Source organism: Salvelinus sp. IW2-2015, linkage group LG24 (assembly GCF_002910315.2).
Source record: "Salvelinus sp. IW2-2015 linkage group LG24, ASM291031v2, whole genome shotgun sequence".
NCBI lineage: Eukaryota > Metazoa > Chordata > Actinopteri > Salmoniformes > Salmonidae > Salvelinus > Salvelinus sp. IW2-2015.
In genome coordinates this window covers 9,531,180-9,559,037 of record NC_036864.1, presented here as the reverse complement: position 1 = coordinate 9,559,037, position 27,858 = coordinate 9,531,180, and the positions used below count along the sequence as shown (strand labels likewise).

At 41.4% G+C, this 27,858-nt stretch overlaps 1 protein-coding gene across 1 annotated transcript; it reads left to right on the top strand.

The window, feature by feature from the left end:
- Positions 1-11,660: 11,660 nt before the first annotated feature.
- On the top strand, positions 11,661-27,242 carry LOC111951267 (chemokine-like protein TAFA-2). Its single transcript, XM_070434785.1, is given in 6 exon segments — positions 11,661-11,678; positions 11,680-11,764; positions 16,175-16,327; positions 20,996-21,120; positions 23,344-23,400; positions 25,953-27,242. Coding segments are annotated over 5 exon segments (411 nt in total). The 3' UTR covers positions 23,374-23,400; positions 25,953-27,242.
- The last annotated feature ends 616 nt before the right edge of the window (positions 27,243-27,858 follow it).

The window sequence follows — 27,858 nt, the reverse complement described above, 5'->3', positions numbered from 1 at the left end:
ATGGGGCCGCGAGGGCCAAGGGAGGCAGGCTTACCCATGAGAGTAGAGAGGGAACTAGTAGGTGTAGTGTGGTGTGTGGTGTGTGGGTGGTGTGTGGTTTTCCTCTGTGTGTGAGTAAACTCAAGCCCTCCACCTTGAAGAGATGGCTGAACCAATTTTCAGCCAAATTGTGCACCGAGCATGCAGTGAGGCTGTATCTGTTGGCGAGTATCCTCAGCAATGTGAGAGGCATGGGTGCATGGTGAGTGTTGTGGTGACGGGCTAGGACAAGGCAGATTGGGATATCTCAGGAACGCAGGCGGGTCAAGAACTTGTACGTGATTGGCAGGATAGATTGATTGTGAGGGGTAGGTCAGAGGAGGATGGGCCACTGACCATAGTGTACGCCGAATGAGCAACAGCCTAGTGGATATGAGACAGAGAAGACAGAGTGAGCCATGAATTAACAACACCTATATTTCTCTTTCTCTTTCTCGTCGCACTCGTGTCAGCCTGCATTCACATGTAGCCAGAGCTTAGGCGTAGGCATAGTGGAGTGGAGTGGGTGGCCTGGGGCAGACGCAGGCATATGAAGTTAGATTAGCGAGGGAGGCTGCTCGAAGTCCAGAAGGGATCAGGGTTTGTTTCCAGATGGAATGGCAGGCCTTTATTTTTAATGGGGGGGCTGAAGGAGAAAGGGGGGTGAGAAAAAAGTATATTAATCTACATCAGAGAGTGATTGAAGCGGCATTGAAAATGAAATGGTACACTTGATTCATGGCTTTCTCTATCCTTCTCTCCCTCGCGAGAGATACGGCCATGCGCCCTCTCGGAGACGCTCCATCATCGGGCATCTCTCGGCGCTTCCTTCTGCATCTCTCGGACCGAGCGAGAGACGCGTGAGATTGGAGATGGTAGAAGGAGTCCTCTCCTAGCGCCCTGCCTCTAAGATCAGAGGGAAGAGCAGAAGAGTTGAGGTAAAGGGAGGGAGAGAGGTCGAGCATGGAGAATCTTTAGCCTGAGGGAATGTTATAAGTTCTCGCCGCACGTGCGGCGTGACGCGGAGGAAAGAGGAAGGGGGAGAGAGGAGACGCGACGGGGAGAGTGAGGGCAGAGGCGGATGGAAGAAGAGGGAGAGAGGAGAGGGAGGAGAGGAGAGGGAGCGAGGAGAGGAGGGAGGAGGGGGATAGAGGAGGGGAGGAAGAGGGAGGTGAGATGAGGAAGGAAGGGAGAGAGCGAGATGGAGGGGAGGTAGGGAGGGGGGAGAGGAGGGAGAAAGCATGAAAAAAAGTGTACCATTTCATTTTAATCCGCTCAATCACTCTCTGTTGTAATTAAATATATTTTTTCGTCACCCCTTTCTCCTTCAACCCCCATTAAATAAGCCTGCCTGTCCATTTGAAGCAAACCCTGATCCCCTTCGGACTTCGAGGAGCTCCCTCGCTTAATATACTGAACACTAACCACATATAAAAAAAACTAAGAAAAAAACTTAAGCTCATAGATTAGAAATTAGTCACCTAAAAATAAAAAAATCCACAACGAAGACAAAGACTAACAAAAAAAAACAAAGAAAAATCATGCCTGGTTGGCCAGCCCACCACCCACCCTATGCCTACGTACGCTGTGCTGACATGTGAATGAGGCTGACACGAGTGAGAGAAGAGAAAGGAGAATGATAAGTGTTGTTATTCATTGGCCTGCTCTGGCATAGCTTGTCATAGGCTGTGCATTCGGAATGGTCAGTGCACTGACCTACAAATTATCACTGAAGAAAGGTTTTGAAGCCTGGTTTTTGATAAGCTGTTAGGGTCACACACACTCACATGCACACACCACATGTGTGAGGGAAGAACAGAAAAGCATTGAGGTGACATTGGCTGAATTGGTCAGCCATTCTTAAGGTGGAGGGGCTTGAGTTTACCACACAAAGAAACACACACACACACACACAACACAACCAACACATGGTTCTATATTGGGGAAGGGCTGCTCCCCTTGGCTTCTCGGCCTATCAGTCTTAACTTGAACCTCTGAAGAATTGGTGCTCCGGCTCAATTGGGGAAAGAAGGAGCCTTTGAAACATTGCTCCACAAGGTCTCTCCACTTGCAGGCAGGCAAGGACAGCAGAACAGAAATCTCCAGTCACTTTTTGAATAGCATCTCCAATAGCTACAGTTACAATTACGCTATGTATATACTCAGATGAAGACAGCAACTCTTCTATAGAATCATGTCAGGCTAATCACGGGCTTGATCATGCACATGATCTTGATGTAATGATATGATGACATTTGCTGCAAGGTGTTTTTATTCCAACTAGGTATGTAAAATCCACTAACGGTTCTTCGACAGCTTGACAATTTGGCAGGCAGGTGCTTTACAACCCTTTTTAATAAGGTTAATCCTCACCAAGGTAGTTGGTACAGATAGCATAATAAAGCCCACTTGTTTTAGAAATTCTTAATCTTTGATACTTGAAATGAAAACTTCAGTACCAAACAACATACAGTACTACCCATTGTTTTGCTGTGCATCATTTCCCACCTGGCTACGGTTTACTGTCAATAAAGCAACATATATATTCCATGTTTTCCAGGAAGTGATATATTACAGCTTCAGTTACAAAGTTATTAAGAGTCGGGTGCGAGTGCTCGACGATAATTGGCTAACAGGTAGAAAGTCAGTCTCTGTGGCTAATTAAAGGCATTAAATAATCACCTGTCCTTCTGCCTGTTTGTGGTACAGAAATGAAGTTTATTCAAGCCCTAAAAATAGAGTGCTCCCTCGCTCTGACCGCCTCACTTTTCACCTTCTTTTTCTCATCAAAGAGGAGCTCAGCGCGCCCGACGCGGAGCGCTTAGACACTCTATTCATGTTTCTCTCTCGCTTATTGGCTTCCGTTAATCCGAGGTGGAATTTTTGGTTTCGATCACACCAAGTTAGGTTAAGAAAATTGAGCCTGTGACTTTGAATGCGAGATGCGCCCCCCCCCGGGAGGATACATTGTGTCGTTAGGTACAATATCTTCACTTTAAAGGCCTAGTGCAGTCAAAAATGTGATTTATATATATTTCCACATTATGAGGTTGAAATAATGCTGTGAAAATGATGATTAAGACCCTTTAGTGTAATAGCTACTTGGAAAGAGCGGCTGAAATTAGTCTGTTTTGGTGGGATGGAGTTTGGCTTGCCTGCTGTCATCAAATTAGTTAATAGAACAATAAGAAAGAGAGTTCCAAACCATTCTGCCAATGACAGCTAGTTTTCAGTTTTCCCCTCCCCACTCAAACTACTCTCAGACAGTCCCAGCAAAATTCTTGCTCGAGAAACTGCTCTTTGCTAAGCAATTTGTATTTCTTTTTGACCATTTTAATTGAAAACAATCACAGTTGTTACCCAGAAATGATTTGATATTGAGATAAAAATGGCTGCACTGGACCTTTAAAGGGAATGTCGTTTTAGTCACAACAGATGGAGTCCGAGGTAACACCGGTTTAGAGGTGTGTTAAACAGCCAAGCCCATGAACACAACTCTACTATGACATATTAACAAAATCTGTGCATTAATACTGGTGAAATATGTCATCCCGAGGTGTCTGGAACTAAAGTAGTTCTCAGCTCTCCTGTCCGATCACATCAACAGCTCCTTAAATTACATGTAATATTAGGCTTGTTTAAACCAAATTACTGCTACAGGTGTGAATGTGCCTCAGCATCTGTGTACCCGCCAGCTCTCCCAAGGGTCTCGATTGAAGGGCACTTTCCCTAGTGGGCAAAGTTGGATGTGACGTCATCATGACAGTTCCTGGTTGCAATGATGTCATAACGACAGTTTTTGTTGTAATGGCGTCATGATTGAAAACAAGAGGGGTGTTCAGGTTTTTTATTTGTCCCAAATTAGCGTCCTAGCTGCATCACCCACGTGGATGCTACAAAACAATGGTGGTGGATCAGGAACGGTACCCTTTACTGTGTCCTTTATGAGCCCCATCTTGTAATTGCAGATAACAGGTCACATTTCATTGTCTTTTGTTCTAAGAAGAATCAATGCAACCCCCGTCTTGTGGTGATTCTGTTGGGCTGCGTTGATTCCCATACGGTGGTTAAGTGTTTGTTAAAAAAGCGGCCTACCTTTAAAAGGTCAGACCACTTGGAACCCTCGGTTTGTTTTATATGTTGCTACTGCACCTCAAGCAAATACTGGGGGAAAATACTCCGAAGCCTAGGTGGTTCTATACAAGAATAAATTCGTGTTTTGGTGTCTAATGCTAGCACACAGCATGTGTACACATAGCCTTAATACACGCATGCACGCGCAAACGCACACATATACACACCCACGGCCTCACACACTACAGGCATGGCCACGTGCACACTCCCACACGCATACCTTCCGTAACAATCTGCATCATTCACCATGATTGGATAATTCAAGTGGCTCTCCGTTTTCGACATGTTGTCAAGTGCCAGATCTTTGAAGTCATTTGCTCCCTGCTGAAGATCTAGGACCTATTCACCCTGCAGCACTAAGGCATAATGTGGTGCCACTTCTCTATGGCAGCATCCCAAATGGCACCCTAGTCCCTACATAGTGCACTACTTTTGACAAGAGCCCTATGTAATATAGGCCTATAGGGGGTAGGGTGCCATTTGGGACGTAACCTATGTTCCCTACCCAATACACTGCTTTCTTTCTGTAGCATCGTCTTCTGGGGTTAGGTTGTAAGGGGATGGAAACATTGCTTTAAAAAATATTGCACATGAATATTTCAAACGGCTGCCAAAGCATGTCAATAGTCATAAAGAGTGTTGCACTTCTGAAGAGAGAATGGTAAAGAGAGAGGAAATATGCTGCATACACTTAGAGAAGACATCCCACATTATACCCTCATCTATTGACATTCATGATACATGTTGTTGTAATAGTGTAATTCATACAGCGGTGCAGCCCAAAGGCCTTACCATAAATCAATGGCAAAAGCATAATAAAGCAATATGATTAAACATAAAGGATAATATAAAGATGAGAAAAATGCCAAATCAAACCAATAGATTTTATGACAGACACTGAAGACAGTGGTGATATGTGGCTAGATAAAAGGACACAAATATTTCAAGGATCTAACTCTTTGAGACTGGTGGAGACCAGTATCTGAATTGCACAGGAAGTGACTATCTGGCGTGATAATCTATCTCCACAATTTGATTGTATTCTAACATGTCTGTTTGCGCAGACAGCGCCAGCCTGGGTGGCGGTGCGAATGCTGCATATAAATAACACAAAACTCAACAGGTCATTACTAGTACAGGCAGATGATACACACTTCCTCTGAGGATGCGACAACGGTCACCCACAACAACAATCACCACTTCATCATCAATATCAGCTGTGCACATGAGAAATGCCTCGGAGGTAGGCCTAAACTGAAACTCATGAGAACAATAAGTGTCACCTCCAACTACACACACAGCTACACATACAAATGTTTCTAAAAACATGTTTTCCCTTTGTCATTATGTGGTATTGTGTGTAGATGGGTGAGGAAAAAAGTAAGTCATATTACCATTGTTATGAAGTTAGACAAGAACAATGTGCATTAAAGAAAAATAGCTCTTGCTGGGTTCTTTACAGTTAATTCAGTTGCATCAATCAAGAAGACAAACTTAATAAAGCGAACAAAAGGGCATAACTATTGAATGTAAACGGCAGAACTCAAAGACATTATTTCATAGTTCCCCCCTATATTCATCTCTCTCTGATCAATCTTTTCATTTGGAAGTCATTATTGGGTAGCAGTTAAGGAGCCCATCCTGTATGACTACTTCCTGTACTACCCTTCATTAAAGTAAACACTCAAAAGATATGCAATGYCTTACTACTAAAATGTTTAGACCACATTCATTCATAATTCATAAAGCCTCGGCTATGAGAGCAATTTACCGCCCATTCCAAAATAGACCATTGTACTATGACCTCATAACTCATAAGAGGAGGAAGTGGGAAAAGGAGAGCGAGAGAGGCAGCCATCCAATCCATTGGTGTGAATGCACTGGTTTCTCCTGATTGGTAATAGTRCCAGAGTGAACTTGATGGGAAATGGATTGAAATATCACACTGGCCCCCGTACGCCTGTCTGAGATGGACGGGGTTGAATGTTGCAGCCTGCTACGTTTATGAGCTTGCCCTCTCAAATGGCTTCACATCTCTGAGTGTCATTACGGAAGGTCATTATGACGGTTCGGAAAGGGCACTCAGCGTTGGTGTCGGGTAACGGGTGAACACTTTGAAAGTGAAAACTTTTTGAAAGGGTTCAAACTGAAGTCAGATCATGCATTTAGGGGTCCCTGCATTTTCATGTCAGTTACTTACAATATATTGGGAGGCTTCGACATGTTGTTTGTGTTTTTCATCTCTGCTGGACATGCATCGCAATTGCCATTAGCCAGTGTGACCCGGTTAGTTCAAGATAGACATTGAACCAGATAATATTTTGTGACAGGGTTTGGTTTTGTTGATAGTTTCGACCTAAAAATCACAGACTGTTATGACTGGTGTCACGTCTCGTTTACATTCACATTAAAGCAGGATCTGTGACAGAAGGTTCATCTAAAGTGTTTGGTGTGGCAGAGGGGGAAAAGCTTTCGCTTCATACCGTCAGTGGAGAACATCTGTGTAGCAGAGATGCTTGTTCTGTGACCGTGCAATCGGCCCACTGCAGCTGTCCGAGGTGACAGTCGCTGTCACGGTTGAAGAAAAGAGAGGGGGGGGTGAGAGAGAGAGAGAGAGAGAGAGACTAGAGAGAGATAATCCCTGTATCAAATCCAGCTCCAGAGAGTGGAAAGTCCAGGTTTTTGCAGTTTAACGATTTCACTCGCTTGCCTGCCAATCTCTCCAGCCACAGCTTTGTCTGTCTCCCACGCCACCCTCTCCCTCACTTTATTACACTGAGGCTTTTATCATATGTTGGGCCATGTCTATAGGAATAAAAGCCTATGTTTGTTCGCCGAATGTGTCAGGGCTCTTCGTTGTTATGGCCTCACAAATCCCTCTGTCGGTTACTGTGGGTCGTCTCAAAGAGGTTTGCACAGTACAGTGGCATAGGAACAGCTCTCATCATGCGTGGCTTAACTGTGTAATAGCTTTGCAACTTCAGCAGATCTTACTTACTATAATGGCTCCACCATTACAGTACCATCAGTCTCCTCTCCTGTATGGGCTCTGTCTTTGCTAATAGGGCCCTTACTTTTTTCCACGTAAATGGATCTGTATGACCTAAATCTGTATGTAAATACAGATGTAGGATCTTAATTTGATCTCCCTTTTGCAGGAGAACTGTCCTGCAACACAGGAAATGTAAAACTTGTAATGTATTTGAGGTATAAAAAGGCTTCTGAAGATAGTCATTTCCACTTTGAAATGTATCAAGCCCCACAAAAATGTCCATTCATTATAATCCACATAATAATTCACATTTCCTGTTGCTGCAGGATTATTTTCCTGCTGTTGCAAACTGGCTCAAATTAAGATCCTACGTCTGTAAGTCTTGATRAATAAATGTCTTCCCTTCCTGAGTTCTTTCCTCTTTACAGTATGTATGTAGGCCAAGGTCGAYGGAGTCTTTTGTCCACATTATGAAAACTACTATAGATTGGTCCTTCAAGGCTGGGATATGAGTGACATATGTGTTACGCGGCAAAATATTTTTAGGTTTAACAAATAGGACAGAATGATTTGACATGTATCCCGTTGATACAGTCTGTCTTCACAAGGGAATACAGCKTTTCCACTATCTGTTCCCCTTGGCAAACGTGGTCTTAGATTTCAGCCCCACTCTTAAATTATTGAATCTCAAGTKTCTTAAAAAGTAACCTAGTTATGCTATCCATCCCTGACAATATAAAACTTGCAGCAGCTTGACCCGTTGGCTGTGAGAACACTCCATCGCTCGTCTTTGTTCTTGTATCAGCCTGAATACACTTACTGATGCAAACACTCACTCTGGGTTGAAAGAGATCTTGGTATGTTGCCCTGTCTGTAGAGTGCCAGCATCTCGCTTTTACCTCAGGTCAGAATCCATCATTGTCTGTCCATGAGGAAGGCTGACCTACGCCCTTCTCCTCACCACAACGGCACAGGGGGAACTTATCAAAGTCTGTGAACACGACCTTACTCTCCACAGATCAGCCAAGGAGCTCGGCAGAATCTAGTAATGATTTTGGGGAATAGGCTAACTTTCAGTGGAAGGCTGACCATAACCACATGCTGACCTAATGACCTGTTGGAACCACAGTGAGGACCAGCCTCGTAAGCAGTCCATCATAGCTTGTGGATTGGAATGAATCACATGGTCTTCATCCAATCACAGTTGGCCTATTTAGTAATACTATTCAGTCTAGCCAATAATTGTACTCCAGAGTATTTGGTGTTCAAGAACAGTTATGAGGCAAATACTCAGTTCACTGGTACCAGTGGCAATGTTCTCATATCAAAACCATGCATTATGACACAGTTTCATATATTTATGTAGAATATAGTGATTAACATGAATATGTGCAAATACAGCATAATTACATAATTATGTCATATTTGCATTGGTAATTGTTGGTGCTCAATGAAGACAAGTGTAATTGCTGGTCATTAAACAGTTACAGCATTTAACATTCAATACCTGACTTTATGAAAACCTGTTAAATATAGATATTATTACATTAAATGGTAATAATGCGTATTTACATTTATTAATGCAACATAATATAGTTGTTTATACCTTTATATCATCATTTAATGAAATCAAAATACTACAGTCAATTCCCTTATTTTTCATTGCATTCACTTCAGCTAATTTTGCATATAGATCAGCTGTGCATGCACATTTCTTCTGGGCGGGAAAACTCTTTGTGAAGTGGTCCTTCCATAGCCAATGCAACCGCTCCACTCTGCAAGGTCAAGTTGAGTCTTTTGAAAGCCTGCTCATTGGTCTGTAACTATTCAATTTGTTTCAGAGAGAAGAAGTTAATAGAATAGGAAGGGGCATACGAACAGAGTTCACAGGAAAGGAAAAATATTTCTTGCTCCATTCAGTTTTAAACTAATGCACTTTGTACTCTTGAAAGAAAATCAAATCTATACTCCATAGGCCATACATCAAACAACAGACCTTACTGCAACAGAGATATAAAGGGAGAAAAGTCCCATTCCAGATTAATTTGAACACAGATTTCAATTAAGGGAAACCACTGAGGTGGCACAAGTGAACAATACTATGCTCTTCAAATGAACAATTTTAATAGAGGTATTGTATCGTTAATATCAGCACACATCCATAGAGTAGAGGCAAAAGTAGAAGAAACTCATCCTCACAAACCATATTTTAATTATACAGTACATTTCTCTGTGGTTTATTACTGTTTGGTTTGTTTTTGCTCTCCTCTAAACTTTTGTGTGATATTCGTGTTTTGTGCCTGCAGCAATCAGCGGCATACATTATGCATATTTCCTCTGGGTCTATTCTGTGACAAAAATCCATGCATTAAATATGAAGTTGTATTTGAATAAAACACACAAATTAGAACTTGACGCTTGCACTTTGACACTATCTTAACTCGAAAATAAGTGTGAGTCTCCTTTCTGTCTAAAACTACAGTACAATTAAAAATAGTAATTTCACACAGTGGAATATTTAGGTAACTCAAATCCCGCTGCTTGAAGCCCAGCGCACAATTAAAAAAAAAAAATCTGCACCCTTACTTTCATAGTTTCCCATGAAATGAAAAGGCTTTGCAAGAATACTAGCAATGCACAAAATGGTTCTTTACTTCAGACTTGTGCTTTCTCAGAGACAGCCCTCATGTGAGGTAATGGTCTATGTGAGTGTTCAAGGAGGAGCGAAAACTTAGGAAGGGGATGAATAGTTTGCTAAATCAACACTTTCACTGATCCCACAATAATTTTTAACATTCAGTGAAGAAGGTGAAAATTGGGTTGTTGACTAGAAAGAGGCTAATAATGTGATTGTTTGTACTGTGTATGGCTGACTGTGTGTGATACTGGCACAGCTATGCAGCGTCATAGTAATATCCACTTATTATGGGAGACGTGGAATGAACAGTACATTTTACAAATCTTGTATTGAAAAATGGAATCTTGTGCAAGGCCACCATGGCAGCTCAGTGCTATATTAGAATGGTCAGTCTTGTATCTGTTTTATCGATCGGACATCTTTTAATCACTATTTCCGCACTCAAAGGCCGACTCCCGTTTCATGATTGCAAAAATAAAATGAACTACATGAATAATCTGATAATCCCTGTGAGAGATACGCAATCTATATGTCAATGATCGAGGGAGAAGACAGGGGTGAGTGAAAGAAAAGGGGTAAACGAAGCATGTCACTGTCTCTGCCTCATGGCATCTGATACCTCGCCTCTTCCAGTAATTACTGCACCACTTGTGTCTTGTGTTGAAATTTGATCATTTCCTGTCAAGGATAGCAAGCAATGCCAAATGGTTTATGTATCCGCCCCATCTCAACCACACTTCATTAGGGAGAAAAGAGTGCAAGGCCCAGGGTAAGGCAGAAGGAATGGATTCATTCTGAGTTGAAGAACCCAGGCTCCTCTCTCGTCTCATCCCTGTGTGGAGCCACAGCCCACGGGCCTGTCAAGGCCTCTGCCCTGCTGACATGGTGAGGGCCTGTGTGGGGGTGGTAAGGGCCTCACCTGCTCTGAGTGGCCCTTTGGCTCCTGTCATTGAGAGAGAGGTAATTAGGAAATGTGGTAGAGACAGAGCTAAAGCAAGTGAATGAAACTGGAGATTTTAAAAATATATATATATATATAATTCACCTTTATTTTACCAGGTAGGCCAGTTGAGAACAAGTTCTCATTTACAACTGCAACCTGGCCAAGATAAAGCAAAGCAGTGCGACAAAACACAACAACACAGAGTTACACATAAACAAATGTACAGTCAACACAATAGAAAAATGTATGTACAGTGTGTGCAAATGTAGAGGAGTAGGGAGGTAAGGCAATAAATAGGCCATGGAGGCGAAATAATTCCAATTTAGCATTAACACTGGAATGACAGATGTGCAGATGATGATGTACAAGTAGAGAATAGAGATACTGGGGATGAGGGATGGGCAGAAAAAGATAGAAGGGGAGATAATGAAGGAAAGGTAGAGATGAGTAGTTGGCTAGTGTTGTAGGCTTCCGGTGTGCAGAGGTGGCCTGATGCCTGATGCCAATTTAAAGCACATCTCCTACCAACACTGGAGAAGACACTACTAGATGGACGCTTGTTGTGCCTTTCTTGAAGTGGACTTGAAAAGGCAGGAGCAGAATGAATGTGAACCACGGGACCTCATAGTCAAATGTCTTTGTTTTTTCGCACTGATCCAAATTAACACGATTGGTGAAAGTAATATGGCAGAAACCAACGGGGATGATTTTCTTTCACCTGTCCAGTTGTTACAGATCAACGTTGATGAATAATAGCTATGTGGAGAGAGGAAGTCTCTTAAGACCACTGAGATGCAACTGCCATGTTTTGGATGACCTAAATGCCTAACGTGCGAGATGCTGAAGTAGACAATGTGTATAAGTGTATAACCATTGTTAAAACAAACTAAGTGTAGCCGTGTATCTCTCTTCACCCTCTGTTTTTCTCTCGCAGGATGAGTGAGAGACACACCACAGCAAGGAAGTAAAGGGGTTCTACTTCTAATGGTCTGCATGGTGACTCTGCTGGAGATGGCTAGACCAACAGAAGGTCACAGAGGTAAGGACAGTACGGTACACCTGTAAGAAGGGGCGTGATATGAGCGTCTGTTGGCTGTCATGGACAAAGTGGAGCATGCTCATTGCCTTTTTTAATGTTCATTTTGGCAGATGCCTACCGTACGTGTACTGAGTGTACAAAACATTATGAACAGACTGACCAGGTGAATCCATATGAAAGCTATGATCCCTTATTGATGTCATTTGTTTAATCCACTTCAATCAGTGTAGATGAAGGGGAGAAGACAGGTTAAAGAAGGATTTTTATGCCTTGAGACAATTGAGACATGGATTGTGTATGTGTGCCATTCAGAGGGTGAATGGGCAAGACAGAATATTTAAGTGCCTTTGAACGGGGTATGGTAGTCTTATTTTATTTAACATTTGTTTAACTAGGCAAGTCAGTTAAGAACACATTCTTATTTACAATGATGGCCTAGGAACAGTGGGTTAACTGCCTTGTTCAGGGGCAGAACTACAGATTTTTACCTTGTCAGCTCGGGGATTCGATCTAGCAACCTTTCAGTTACTGGTCCAATGCTCTAACCACTAGGCTACCTGCCGCCCCGGCGCCAAGCGGACCGATGGAATGCTTTCGACACCTTGTAGAGTCCATGCCCCAACGAATTTAGGCTGTTCTGCGGGCAAAGGGGGATGCAACTCAATATTAGCAAGGTGTTCCTAATGTTTTGTACATTCATCCTGCTAGTTTAGTTGATGTCTGATCTCTGAGCCTTCAYATTATAATAACTTTTTATAGCCTATAGTATGCCTAGATGTTTTATCTTAGGTCATAGATGATTAAATGCACCTGATGTTCCATCAGTAAAGGATTGTGTGATAGGGTTTAAATGTGTGAAAGAGATGTAATTCAAAATAATTCCCTTGTCTTGTTAAGGCTGTTGACAAGCTGGGACATCACTAGAACTCAGTGAGATCAATTATGGCATCCCAGTAACATTACAAGTGTGGGGCAACTCAAATGTTTCAACATCATTGGTTTCAACACTGGGAGCCTCACTGACAATCCACTGTCGCAGATAATTGGCATGGTGATTCCGTAGACATGCAGGATGGCCATTCGTGGACATGACAGAAAGTATTTAGCTTCCTTCTGTCTGTCGACCAATTAAAGTAGGGCATGGGCCCACAGCATGTGGCTTTTGATTGGCAGCGATCCTTACTCAAGGCGCTCATCATTTCTGCCGGAATTGGATCAGAATAATCTCGCACACGTTCAATTTCTATCTGATAGCTTCAGCAGCCCTCTAATTTCCCTCGGGTGTTATTTCTGTTGCTGTAAACCTGTTATCATTCCAGGGATGAAATCAATCCAGAACACGTTCAAAGTAAAAAAAAAAAAAAATTCTTCCCAGAGAACACAAGAAAAAATTTAATTATACCATTGAAAAAAATAACCACCCTAAGTAAATATTGTTGGTTTCGGCAAGCAAAGAAATTGATTTTCTAATGCACTTTGTGTCCTATTTGAGTGCTCGCAATACTTTTTTATATTAGTGGCTTCTGTCAGCAAAAAGCTGCATAAATTTGTATATCTTCAAAAACTCTTCCCTCTTTTCGCTTTGACGTGCCGGCTTTAATTTGCTGAGATGTGCAGGAAGAGTGATCTACCTCGCCTTCCGAGTTGCTCTCTCTGGTTCACCTTGTATTTGCCACTATATTGAGTTGTTTACACGGCCAAGGTGCAATACTGGAGAGGCACAACAAGAGCACTTGACCCTATGGGCACTCCTACCGGATACACATCCTTGGAATATGATATCCAAGGACCTTTACAATCCTTATCACTTATCCACTTGTAAAGTCAGTGGAGGAATGTTTCTGATAATCTGTCTTTTTCCTTGTATTGCAAGTATTGATTCAATGGGAAAACACTGGACACATACAATTAGCACTGAGACTAAATATATAGCTTTAGTTTGTCCAATGGTTTGTCCAATTACTGTCATAGACCATTAGCACATTGCAATAAAATGTACAATGAAGCATGGTCTCACTCCAAAGGTTTACGACCTATTCAGCCTACTTAAAAACATTGTGAGAATGTCCTTATCCCCCCCATTATACGGGAGCAATTCTATTTGAATTATAGGCAACCCAGAGCGAGTATCCTATTATGTCTGTAAGTGCATTTTATCTTCTTTGTAGATTTCCAGTGTTTGTTGGGAAATCAGTTGGCTGGTATCAGTGCAAATGGATTCCCAAAAAATAAACATTGTTCTTTTCCTCAAGAGCACTGTTCCCGACCATTTGGGAGTCCTATCTTTCTTTTTTTCTGAAACAGCACAATCTATACTTCTTGGTCAGGAATAGATCAGCAATTGCATTACCCTCGGGAAAATACATTTTATTTCACTTCTTAATCTGATTTGTAGTGTGCCTTGAGGAATTCACTTCATAGACTGTCCGCTTCAGTGGAACCCTGCAATAAAAGGTATCTTATGAGAGAGAGAGGATGTGTTCACGGCCAATTTACATGATCAAAATGATGACCAAACAGTCTTCTATCTATGGCCCAAGCTTTACGGACGTCAGATGCAGAACACCATAAGCATCAATGATTTGAAAAGCTATTTGCGCCACTGGCTGTCTTCACTTGCACTATTGCTATAATTACATATTCAGAATTGATTGAAGGTTAAAAAAAATCTAGACATTCTGTACTGTGCATCTGAGACCGACTCAGCCAAAAGCCTCTCAAACAGAGAGAAATAATGACTATATACATTTTTTAAGTGAATATAATCATGAACTGTAGTGTTGGTACCACTTTCCTAACACGGAGAGAATCAATTTGTAGTCAGTCAGTGCATAGCAATTACATGGGTCACCAGTTCTTTATCACCTTGGAATATGCTTTTCACCAGTGTATATACTCACTCACTTCTTTCCCATGCACCGGCCCAGCAGGGAAATGCGCTTCTCTGGGAAAAGACTCATTCCCAAGTACATAAAAAACCTCTGTTTCATAGCAGGACAGCACAGTGGTCATATGGCTAGAGATCCAAATCTATTCCAAAAAACTCTTCCTCTCTGTGTGAAGCATGGCGCTACTTTTACATAGATCTAAGCAACGCCGGCAGAAACGTATTTGTCTTTCATATCTTTTTTTATACGAGTAGAGTGCGAGTCAGACTCCCGCTACGTTCAAGCGATTGCTCCTCAGTTATTTTGATGTATGAGCAGGGACAGGGGGGACGGCGATAGCAGGAGCGCTATCAAAACTTGTGTATTATCAAAAAAGAGCCCCGCCTCCCTCCTTTTCACTTCCTGCTTGTCTTTTGATCTATAGGCCTATACCTAACACCTCTCGATAACATGGCACGACTACTCATCTGCTTGAACTCCTAACAGTTAGTGTGAGGAATCTCACCGTAGCAATAATACTATTATCTGCTACTGTGAGTTCATCAACCACTGCATTCAGTTTGATTTAAACCATTTGGGTACAAATGATAGATTGAAGCCATTGGAAACATTCAAATGTTATTGATTGATGTGTGAGTCTTCCACATTGTGTCCCAGTGATGGTGGTGTTGAGGGTGTTACTTTAGGTGTTGATGCAGCTGCAATACAGTCAACTCAATACCCTACCTCCTCCTATGACATTTTTGCTTAATTGAAAAAAAGAAAATAACATAAGGCATGCAAAAGCAATTTAATTAAATAAGCTTGGCTGGCTTCACTGGTATAAAGTACAGCAATCAGTGGGAAGGTTCCACAGCACTTTTCATTTGTTGTTTACCAAATGAGCAATAACTGCCTCTGCAGAAGGACGGACTCCTCGTGAAAATGTCACATGTAATTAAAAGAGCAGGGAGCAGCACAGTCCCTAAATAATTCAGACAATGTAGCGTGAGCTGGAAATTGGCTCAAAATACTGCAGCAACTGCACCTTATTTTCTGGAGAACTTGTAAGAAACTACTGAGAAAGGGATTTTTCAATTGTTTTTTGAATTGCAAAATAGGCTACTAATTCATTGGCTGATGCATTCAGTTGCAAACTATTTTAAAGCTTAATCATAGTTATTCTGTACCTTCAGGGTTGTGGGTACCGCATAAGTATTAGGTAGCCTCCCTTAACAGGTATATGCCTCCAGTGTTCTGAATATGTGAACAGGCTGTTAGTCAACCTAATACAAAGTTAACTCTACAATGGACATATAGTAGGCCTACTTCATTGCCTGTTAAAAATTAACCCTTGATTCTAACTTTTTTTGCAGTCACACAGCATAAGTAATACAAAAGTATTTGCGTTATGGCTCTTTTTTGTGCTGCACTATGACATTAAGCTGAGTTTTAGGCTATGTGGAAGTACTGCTGCGTTATTTTASTTACTGAGTTATCAAGTGTCTAATTCTGATTTCCATCTGTTTTATGTTTTCTACAGTGCATCAAGTCAGAACCGGCACTTGTGAGGTTGTGGCTTTGCATCGATGCTGCAACAAGAACAAAATAGAAGAACGCTCTCAAACGGTTAAATGCTCCTGCTTCCCTGGACAAGTGGCCGGGACGACCAGAGCTGCCCCGTCTTGTGTAGATGGTACGTTCCAGCTGAATATTTAATGTGCTATCGATGTGTCATTTTTTGCTGATGGTCTGTTCCACTCGGACTAATCTGAGGAGGTTAAACTGAGATCATCATTAAATCTTTATATGGTGAGCTTGCACCGTCTTCCTTAGTGAAACTGCTCTTAAGAATTGTTGTTAATTTTGTAACGCTTCAGACCACAAGGTGCTTAGTCATAGCCATCCACAGAGGCCTCATTTATACTTTGTTTTATTCTTAAACTTTACAATACACTTCACAAGTGTTAAACTGTAATTAAATGTGTTAAAGTGTTTACCAGAAGTGCTCCAGTGCCATATAGTCGTATCCTCAGGGGAAATTAGTTTGGTCTCCGGTTTTTCAACCTGCAATTCCTTACATTTAGTGGAGTCTGGTGCTTTACGACAACTCGGTACTGTCTCTGCCTTTTACAGTAATGGTCTTGCTGAATTGTACTCCTCCTTTAACTCCCTATAGTGCTGTAGAACCATGTGATCCTATTAGAATGAGCTGAACATGCCAAATACACTGCCTTCAGAAAGGATTCATACCCCTTGACTTTTGTTGTGTTACAGCCCGAATTTAAAATTAATTAAATTGAGATTTTTTTGTGTCACTGGCCTACACACAATACCCCATCATGTCAAAGCGGATTTGTTTTTCAATTTTTTTTACAAATGAATAAAACATGAAAAGCTAAAATGTCTTCAGTCAATAATTATTCAACCCCTTTGTTATGGCAAGCCTAAATAAGTTCAGGATTAAATGATGTGCTTAACAAGTAACATAATAAGTTGCAAGGACTGTGTGCAATAATAGTGTTTAACATGATCTTTGAATGACTACCTCGTCTCTGTACCACACACACACTCAATTATCTGTAAGGTCCCTCAGTCGAGCAGGGAATTTCAAACACAGATTCAACCACAAAGACCAGGGAGATTTTCCAATGCCTCTCAAAAAAGGGCACCTATTGGTAAACGGACACAGAATAAAAATATTACAAAACATGCATCCTGTTTGCAACAAGGCACTAAGGTAATACTGCTAATAACGTGGCAAAGAAATGTACTTTATGTCCTGAATACAAAGCGTTATGTTTGGGRCAAATCCAACGCAATACATCACTGAGTACCGGTTACTGCATCATGTTACGGGTATGCTTGTCACCGGCAAGGACTAGGGAGTTTTTTTWATGATAAAAATAAACGGATTAGAGCTAAGCACAAGCAAAATCTTAGAGGAAAACCTGGTTCAGTCTGCTTTCCAACAGACACTGGGAGACAAATTCAACTTTCAGCAGGATAATAACCTAAAACACAAGGCCAAATATACACTGGAGTTACTTACCAAGACAACATTGAATGTTCCTGAGTGGCCTAGTTACAGTTTTGACTTAAATTGGCTTGAAAATCTATGGCAAGACTTGAAAATGGCTGTCTAGCAATGATCAACAGCCAACTTGACAGAGCGTGAATCATTTTTTAAAGAATAATGTGTAAATACTGTATAATCCAGGTGTGCAAAGCTCTTAGAGACTTACCCAGAAACACTCACAGCTGTAATCGCTGCCAAAGGTGATTCTAATGTGTATTGACTCAAGGGGTGTGCATCACAAGAGGTTGGTGGCACCTTAATTGGGGAGGACGGGCTCGTGGTAATGACTGGAGTGGAGTACATCAATACACATGGTTTCCAGGTGTTTGGTACCATTCCATTTGCTCCGTTCTGGCCATTATTATGAGCCGTTCTGCCCTCAGCAGCCTCTACTGGTGTGAATACTTTCTGAAGGCACTGTACCTATAGGATGTGAAAGTAGATGTTGTGAATCTCAGCGCCGTTTCAATGAGTGTTATCTTCAGGTACCCAGAAATGTGTTGTCTTTTCCCATCAGAACCCAATTTTACGCCTTCAATGCAATGTCTGGCCCAAGCCGGATTCACCTCACGTTGATACCGTACGACTTAATCCTTAAATTACTGACAGATCAGGGGTATAAGTGACTGCTCCTTGTTTTGGAGTAAATCTCATGTGTGGCAAGTAGGGAATGTGTTACCGTGAAATAAGTGTGAAATTAGATATATTTGTTTCAGGGCGGCAGGTAGCCTAGTGGTTAGAGTGTTGGGCCTGTAACCGAAAGGTTGCTAGTTTGAATCCCCGCGCTGAAAATGTAAAAATCTGTTGTTCTGCCCCTGAACAAGGCAGTTAACCCACTGTTCCTAGGATGTCATTGTAAATAAGAGTTTGTTAATAACTGACTTGCCTATTTAAATAAAATATGTGGTGAGCAAAGTATGCCAGGAGTGCTCTTGGCTTTTTAAAACAAATGTCTTCTATTCTCTTAACTGTTTTCTGGATTCATAAGAGGTTTTCAATGTACAGGATAAGAATTTCAATACTGTCCATCATTATATAGGCCTAATGCTGTATTAATGATGAAATCAATGTACCGTTGTGAACTGTAGATTTGAGTGCTTCAAAGTTGCCAGTAGAAAGAAATGTACTTCATTTGCATATCTTGATTTTATTTTTAATTGAACCTTTATTTAACTAGGCAAGTCAGTTAAGAACAAATTCTTATTTACAATGATGGCCTACCCCCGCCAAACCCTAACCTGGACGATGCTGGCCCAATTGTGCGCCGCCCTATGGGACTCCCAATCACGGCCGGTTGTGGTACAGACTGGAATCGAACCAGGGTCTGTAGTGACGCCTCTACCACTGAGATGCAGTGCCTTAGACCGCTGCGTCACGCAGGAGCCCTCATGGTAAATGTGCTTCTTCTGAAGCATAAAGCTGACTGCTGCATCATGTTTCCTTTCATTGCATTAAATCATACAGCCTCTCTGAACCACATTCAAGGTTTAGTTACACTTCAACAGGCCTCACTGCAAGTCAACTCAGCTTTACATATCCACTGTCACGTTGGTATGAATGAGTCGGGAGACCGACACAGGAATGCGTAATAGGGTTTTTAATTTCACTGAAATTACGACGTGCCGTGTAAAGGCATGGGGACAAAGACCAAACAAACACGTAACAAAACACAGGGTAGAAACTCAAAACAAAAGAGCGAGGAGCACCTCSAATAAATAACACAAGCACACAATGATTAACACACGGGACGAGACGCAATCCACAATGGCACGAAAGCCCAAAACACACAGCACAGGTACTCACACGCACCAACGGACATAGTAACAATAATCGACAGCCCAATGGAATCCAAAGGGCACACTTATACAAGTACTAATCAGTGGGAATAGGGGACAGGTGTGCGTAATGAAAGTTCCGGAGGGATCTGTGACATCCACAAAACCGCTTTATAATTCAACAAGGCTGAAGTTTTGTCCACAGAACGGTGAATTCACAGCCCTCCCAGTTTTGCTTAGCTCACATTATATTTGCCTCATTCCTTGTGCACCTGGTATCAGATTCAAAAGCTCACAGATTAATTTGCAAGGCTCCAAACCTGTTCCCTTGTATTGCACAGTGAACGTAGGTGATTAACAGTGCTGTGTATCAGAATGTTAAGACTGATGTACCATTGTCCCATAAAGCTTTCTATCCATGTACAGTATCATGATACTAGGTCACCGCGAGGTGAGAAGGGAACACACGTTTCTGCTTTGAAATCAATAGAAAGTACACAGCAATCACTATGCTTTCTAAGGGAAGGGGACGATTTGAAACCCTCACATTTTCGAAAAAGGCACTTGAAGTTAACTTACATCTATGCCATGTCAGTCCCAGAACATCACTTACCCACACTAATGTGGCAGTCAGACCACCAACCAGGCAGAAAGAGCTGCCTCAAWTTGGGATTGAAAAGCAGTTCACACCTGAAGTCTGGCACCAGATGCGTTTAACCTATTCGATGACATTTGAGTATTGACATTCTCAGCAAATTAAAGTGCTGTGCCAATGGCGCCCAGTTTAAAGTGCTCCACGGGTGATCTCTGAAAAATGATCAGCACTTAACCTTTTAATTATGTTTTTTATACRTCCAGGGATTACCTGAGCTCTCATCTCAGTTTGAGCCTGATCACCTCCTCAAAGCATTGTTAAGTGTTTGAAATGTATCCTGTTCCAACAGTTTGGTGGACATCAAACCGTATGATACAACCAACGTTGTACAATTACTGTCACTTCTAAAGGTGCTTTACACAATATTGCTGTTATAATCATGTCTGTGGGATACAAATAAGTTTATCTTAATGTATCCACCCTCTGTGCATGATGGTTTGGCTCTCATTAAATTCAATACAACTACCTCATGGTGTTTTGTAGTGATGGGGGAAAAAATCGATAGTTACATTTCACAATATTCTTTTTTGCCAATATTATATCAATATTTGACTCCAAGTATTGATTTGTAAAAAAAGTAGGTAGGTAACGTAAGCGTTAGCTCTCTCTTGTCTCTCTGCAGCAGACATATAGTGAGAAATATGTTTGGAACATCAAATCGCAATACATATAGAATCGTGAGAATTGCAATGCATATCGTATCGGCACCTAAGTATCGTGATAATATTGTATCGTGAGGTCTCTGGCAATTCCCAGCCCTATTGTTTTGTAAAACAAGGAAAATGTCTGTTCCTGTATGTCTCCCTAGTATCTCTCAAAGCTGCTCATTATAACGACGCCTCTGTTCTCCCCTAGCCTCTATAGTGGAGCAGAAGTGGTGGTGTCAGATGCATCCATGTCTGGATGGGGAGGAGTGTAAAGTCCTCCCAGATCTAAAGGGATGGAGCTGCGCCACGGGGAACAAGATAAAGACTACCAAGGTAAGGGTCATCGTAATCAACACATTGCACTTTAGACAGTGGCAACAAGCCATCAAATTTAATTTCAGCTGTACAGTCACGGACAAAAGTTTTGAAAATGACACAAATATTAATTTTCACAAAGTCTGCTGCCTCAGTTTGTATGATGGCAATTTGCATATACTCCAGAATGTTATGAAGAGTGATCAGATGAATTGCAATTAATTGCAAAGTCCCTCTTTGCCATGCAAATGAACTGAATCCCCAAAAAACATTTCCACTGCATTTCAGCCCTGCCACAAAAGGACCAGCTGACATCATGTCAGTGATTCTCTCGTTAACACAGGTGTGAGTGTTGACGAGGACAAGGCTGGAGATCACTCTGTCATGCTGATTGAGTTTGAATAACAGACTGGAAGCTTCAAAAGGAGGGTGGTGCTTGGAATCATTGTTCTTCCTCTGTCAGCCATGGTTACCTGCAAGGAAACACGTGCCATCATCATTGCTTTGCACAAAAAGGGCTTCACAGGCAAGGATATTGCTGCCAGTAAGATTGCACCTAAATCAACCATTTATCGGATCATCAAGAACTTCAAGGAGAGCGGTTCAATTGTTGTGAAGAAAGTTGATTCAGCTGCGGGATCGGGGCACCACCAGTACAGCGCTTGCTCAGGAATGGCAGCAGGCAGGTGTGAGTGCATCTGCACGCACAGTGAGGCAAAGACTTTTGGAGGATGGCCTGGTGTCAAGAAGGGCAGCAAAGAAGCCACTTCTCTCCAGGAAAAACATCAGGGACAGACTGATATTCTGCAAAAGGTACAGGGATTGGACTGCTGAGGACTGGGGTAAAGTCATTTTCTCTGATGAATCCCCGTTCCGATTGTTTGGGGCATCCGGAAAAAAGCTTGTCCGGAAAAGACAAGGTGAGCGCTACCATCAGTCSTGTGTCATGCCAACAGTAAAGTGTCCTGAGACCATTCATGTGTGGGGTTGCTTCTTAGCCAAGGGAGTGGGCTCACTCACAATTTTGCCTAAGAACACAGCCATGAATAAAGAATGGTACCAACACATCCTCCGAGAGCAACTTCTCCCAACCATCCGGGAACAGTTTGGTGACGAACAATGCCTTTTCCAGCATGGAGCACCTTGCCATAAGGCAAAAGTGATAACTAAGTGGCTCAGGGAACAAAACATCAATATTTTGGGTCCATGACCAGGAATCTCCCCAGACATTAATCCCATTGAGAACTTGTGGTCAATCCTCAAGAGGCGGGTAGACAAACAAAAACCCACAAATTCTGACAAACTTCAATCATTGATTATGCAAGAATGGGCTGCCATCAGTCAGGATGTGGCCCATAAGTTAATTGACAGCATGCCAGGGCGGATTGCAGAGGTCTTGAAAAAGAAGGGTCAACACTGCAAATATTGACTCTTTGCATCAACTTCATGTAATTGTCAATAAAAGCCTTTGACACTATTGAAATGCTTGTAATTATACTTCAGTATTCCATAGTAACATCTGACAAAAATTTCAAAAGACACTGAAGCAGCAAACTTTGTGGAAATTAACATTTGTGTCATTCTCAAAACTTTTGGCCACGACTGTACAGAGTACCAACATAGTAGGGGTCATAGTAGTCCTCATAGTAGCCAAGTACAGTCAACTTCAGTTTAAAAAGACACCTATATTTTTCTCAACCTATTGACCTTGCCTATTTGTATCATTGGTCAAGGTCAAACGGTTTAGTCTGAAATTACAGCACTCTGCCGTGCCATTGCTAAAACCGTCTAATGTTTGCAGTCACTACTGGGACCCTGGGGGCCTATATCTGAGGGGCCGACATGCCTCCTTAGCACTATCAGAGCCATTTTGAGGACCGAAACGTGCAAATTACTCACTCCAATTACTTGCTTTTAACGCAGTAACCCGATGCCCATATCCTTCCCTGGGTTATGACGACCCCTAGACTTGAGTTCTGCCTCTTCCATGTACTTAATTATTTAAACTGGCCACACCACACCACACCTGTCTGGAGCCTGTAATTATCGATCCGGGGATTAGTCGGGACCTCAAAATGGAATGGGGTTTATTTGGTGGACAGTGTTGCTGCAGCAGTATTGATGGATTGATCAACCATAATAACCTCACCCACATGTTAATTTCGCTTGGGATGAAATTTAAAACTCATCTCTTCACTTCCTCTTTTTCCCCTGTCTTTGTTAACACGGAACGCCGGAAAGATCTCATCGGACAGGGATCAGCTCTGGTAACCCTTGATGCCACGGAACCGAATCAAGGTGATGCAATCTTGTTAGATGAATTTGATTGAATTGGACCAATATCAACGTTAATCTTCATTGTTTTCTGAATTCAGACTGTAGCCTTTAATGCAAGTATTGAATATTACAGTTTAAACATTATCTGTATCCTACTGTGTCAAGTGCTGGTGAGAAACAGCAAACAAACCATTTCTATTAGTTTGAACATTTGCTTAATGAGGAAATAAGATTTACACCATGCTCCTTAATTGTACTTATTAGGATGCAAGTAATGACTATWCATGGATMATTKATGGTTTAAATGGATAAATTCAACAAAACAGCTGGAGAGAGTGTTCTAATTGCTTTACCTGCCATCCAAGATACTTCAACATCTTTTGGAAGATGGAAAATACATTGCTTCCCCATAATGTGATTATGCCATCTCAATAAAATTGCCTTACATTAAAATGRAAGCATATTTCCATCTACYCGCTAATGTGCTTCCCTGCCACGGGCAAAACCTATTGAGAATGCAGGAGAATGAACAGGAGAATGATTATCTAGCATAACATGTCCAAATAMCCCATTTAGCCATTATAGATTGGAAAATGATAATYGTACARTGAATAATGAGCCGAGCCAGGTTGGGTATCTTTCTGTTACGGATTTCATGAGTCACCCTCTGACCCATGCAGCTATAGGCCTGTTTCGCTCATTGTTTTCACTCAGCCTTAGGTTTAACACAATGTATGTGATTGAATATGATTCAGAAAGAGATTGAGTTAAATGTTTTGAAGGCAGCCTGAAAAACCTTCAGAAGGTGCCACATTCCTATTTAATTCCTCCTGTCTTCTGTTGGTGATGATGATCTCAGTCGATGCATTAATTCTCCCCTTCTGCGACTACTGAGATGCTGTTAGATCTGTCTCGTGTAGGCTCCTTTCTCTGCTGACAAAAACCTGTGCCTGCTCTTTGTCTTTGTAGCATGGAATTATTCTCAAATTAGTACCACATTAATCACAGTGACAGCTCGGAAATGTAAATGGCTCGTTGAGGGGGAGAATTTATTACAATATGAACGACAAAAAGACGCTCTCTCCTTACACATATGCAAAGTGGCGTAGTGCTAACCTAAATATCTGTGGAATTTACTGAGAGTGTGTTTGATATGATTATGAGAGATTTTTTAATATGAAGTTAGGCGATGCCTGGGGGTTGTCACAGAATTTTTTTCCCACTATATTTTAAGCTAATTTATTCATAGACAGAGAATACAGTGTATTCGGACAAATTAAAACGGGCCTGTCCACAGTCAAATAGCTGATTGGTGAATTAGCAAAATGAGTCTGTCAAAGGTGCCTGTTTTCTTTGCAAAGTTCAGCAGTAAAAATGTAGCTTGACAACTCCCGTGGCAGCTTCCCTCAGCTGTCAGACTGGCCTAGTCGGTAGACAGTCTGCTGGAATCGATAGTGGAACGTYGTTATGAAGGTGTTATGGGTGTTCCTCGCAAGGCACGTTTCTTAAGCTCTTTCCGGAATGTACTTTTGCTCGAGCCGAGGAGCTGTCAGTCAGAGGCAGAGCTTCATGACTGGCAATTTAATCTTGTGAAGGGTCCGAAGTGCTGAGAGTATCTGACAGCATTAAACTAGGGGAGGCAGAAAACCTCAGTCTGTACGGTAAGGCAAATTCTATCCACACAAGTCCTTTATCAAGATAAAACACCATCCCTGTCAGGATAGGCCAGAATGTGATATGGAAGGTGGAACAGGAAAAATTTGAACAACAACTTGGCCTAAACGGCAAAACATATTCTCTGTTTAAATTTTCTTCATGGAATTTCCTCCCACTGAGTGTAGCCTACCACTACAAATCATTTCCCAGGACGGATGGGAAAGGCATTTAGTTGGAAAAGCACATTCTTATCCAGGGGAAATCACTTGTGCCTTTCAAATCTTGATTTAGTATTATGCTTATCATCATTGTTTTACCCCTATCTGGAGAAAGAAGTGGACAAAATCATGTGTGACTTGTGCAGTCAGTGTGACAGAGGTAATTTCAGTGGCTGCGAAYGCTAATGAGTTTGCTTTGTTTGTTGACCACTGTGAGCGGAGAYGCTAATATCTCCTGATAGCTTTTCTTTGCTCAATTTATTGCCTTTTCTCATTAAAACTAGCAAAGAAAACCAACCACCTAATTCATACAAGCTTAGGTCATGAGATTAAGAATTGTAAACTTTTCAAAAAAGGTCATTTCATAATGCGGGCAGATGAACCGTAAACTTTAGATGCAAAAGGCCTTGTGATAGACTTGTGATTACTTTGCACCAAATAACCTCAAATTCTTCTGGGAAAAGTACAAGATAGAAACTGACTCTGTAGTCACTAGGGACTGAATGTAGAACAATGGATTTTTAATTAATCTGTTCATTAACCTTTATGTCTACACTTCAAAGACACTCTTTAGAATCCTTTTATAACTCAACAACCGGGTGGTGAAAACAGTGACGTTGGTTGTGTTGCACATACTGTATTAATTGTGAGATGAAATCTGGATGGCCTGATGTTCATGGAAATGTGTTTGTGTTACAGGTGGATCAATAAATGTTACTGGGTCTTTACCTGTGGAATACCATCATGGACTCAAGAACATTGCAGYGACCCTTTTTGTAAATAGAGACTCCCTCTATTGGAGACTATACTATGAATCTTCTGGAAGACTTATAAGCACAGGGTAACAAAGGACATCTGGATGAGAAGAGAAGAGTGGACACTACTAAATGATTGCTCAGTAGAGGGGACCTTTATTTTGAAAAGCCCAGACATGACTATCACCACATTGGACATCAGGATGTCTTTTTATTCTCTAACATTGTTCTGCTTATAGTGGATTACAATGGTTAATTTTGCCTAAACATTATTTGTAAAGTGATAGTTTTTCTTAGGGAAATAGTTTTTTTCCCCACAGAATGCATTGTGCATCATAACTGTAACAGAGTATCATCAATATCAAGAATTTCCCCCATGAATATCAGGGACGAGTCAAATTTGATCCAGTTTTTATCAATTAAATGATGGTCAGAAAATGGAAAGAAGAAGAAATATAAAATTGGTGAACCTTATTGTATTGAGCCAATCATTGAACATGCCGGGTGATTTTCAAAGGAGCACAAAAAAGGCACAGGTACTGGAATTGGCGTCTGTACACCTCCATATTTTTTAAATGGGTGGCCATCATTGTGGGTGGCCGTTCGATGGTGCTGCGCGCAGGGTACATAGCTTATTCAAATGAGAGTTGCAGTCAATGGCCAACCAATGGCAGTTGAGAGAATGTGATGTATCCAAGGCCAAATTGATGTAGACTACTGATGTATAGGGCAGACTACAATGTAGGATTTCCACCACCAAAACTGAAAACTGAAGGTCATGTTTGATTTGCATGTTTTATTCTAAGGGCATCATCTTTCATTTCATCTAGAGCAGATTGGGGCACTAGGTGCATACTTTTGAAAATGTACACATGAATGAAAGTGGTGCGCAAATGAGTTACCCCTAGTGTGCTTAGCGTTTGCTTATGTTCTTTTGAAAATCCTCCTATCAACTGCCAGCTGATCCAGTTAGTTTGTATATGTTGCACAATGCTGAAGCTCAGATTCGAATGTCCATGTAAAGTTTATGTTAATGTATGCAAGCTAAAATGCATTCATTCTACAATACTGGCTATAGTCCATGGGGTTGGTAGGGGCCGGTTAAGTGTTAAATACTTTTAAAAATTCATTTCTGATTCGCTGATAACTTTTCAACAGGTATCTCTGACGCTTCCTTCGTCTGTGCAAGTGMTAACATCTTCGAATAATAAACTGTGGTTGTGTCTTAACTTAAYGCTTGTCATGTGACCCTTAACCTCCTCAGGTGTAGGAAGAAGAAACCAGAGATTGACTCTGTTTAGCTATGCTTCACACAGTGTAGGCTACAATATGAAGCTATAAGGCTTCATAATGATTATGCATCAGCCCTTAGATTATCTCTATTGTGGAATGGAACATTGATTCCTTTCAGATTCCTCTTTATGTGCTATGCCACAACACATAGTGTACAAAAAACAAATATGTGTACACACACACAGTCTTGTACAGCTACCCAATTCAGTCACATTCAAAATCCTACTTTCCCTAACCCCTAAACCTAACTCTAACCCTAACCTGTACTCTTACCCTTAACTCTAGCTTTAACCCAAAAACCTAACCTTAATCCTAAACCTGACCCTAAAAGTAACCCTAGTTCCTAAACCTAATTCTAATCTTAACCCTAAACCCCCAAGAAATAGCATTTCACCTTGTGGGGATGAACAAAATGTCCTCAGTTGGTCAAACTTTTGTTTGTTTACTATTTTTGTGGGGACTTCTGGTCTCAACTAGAATAGTTAAACACGTACACACACACACATACTTTGAAAATGTACATTTAAAGATTTTATGAGCCATGATAAAAACATAGC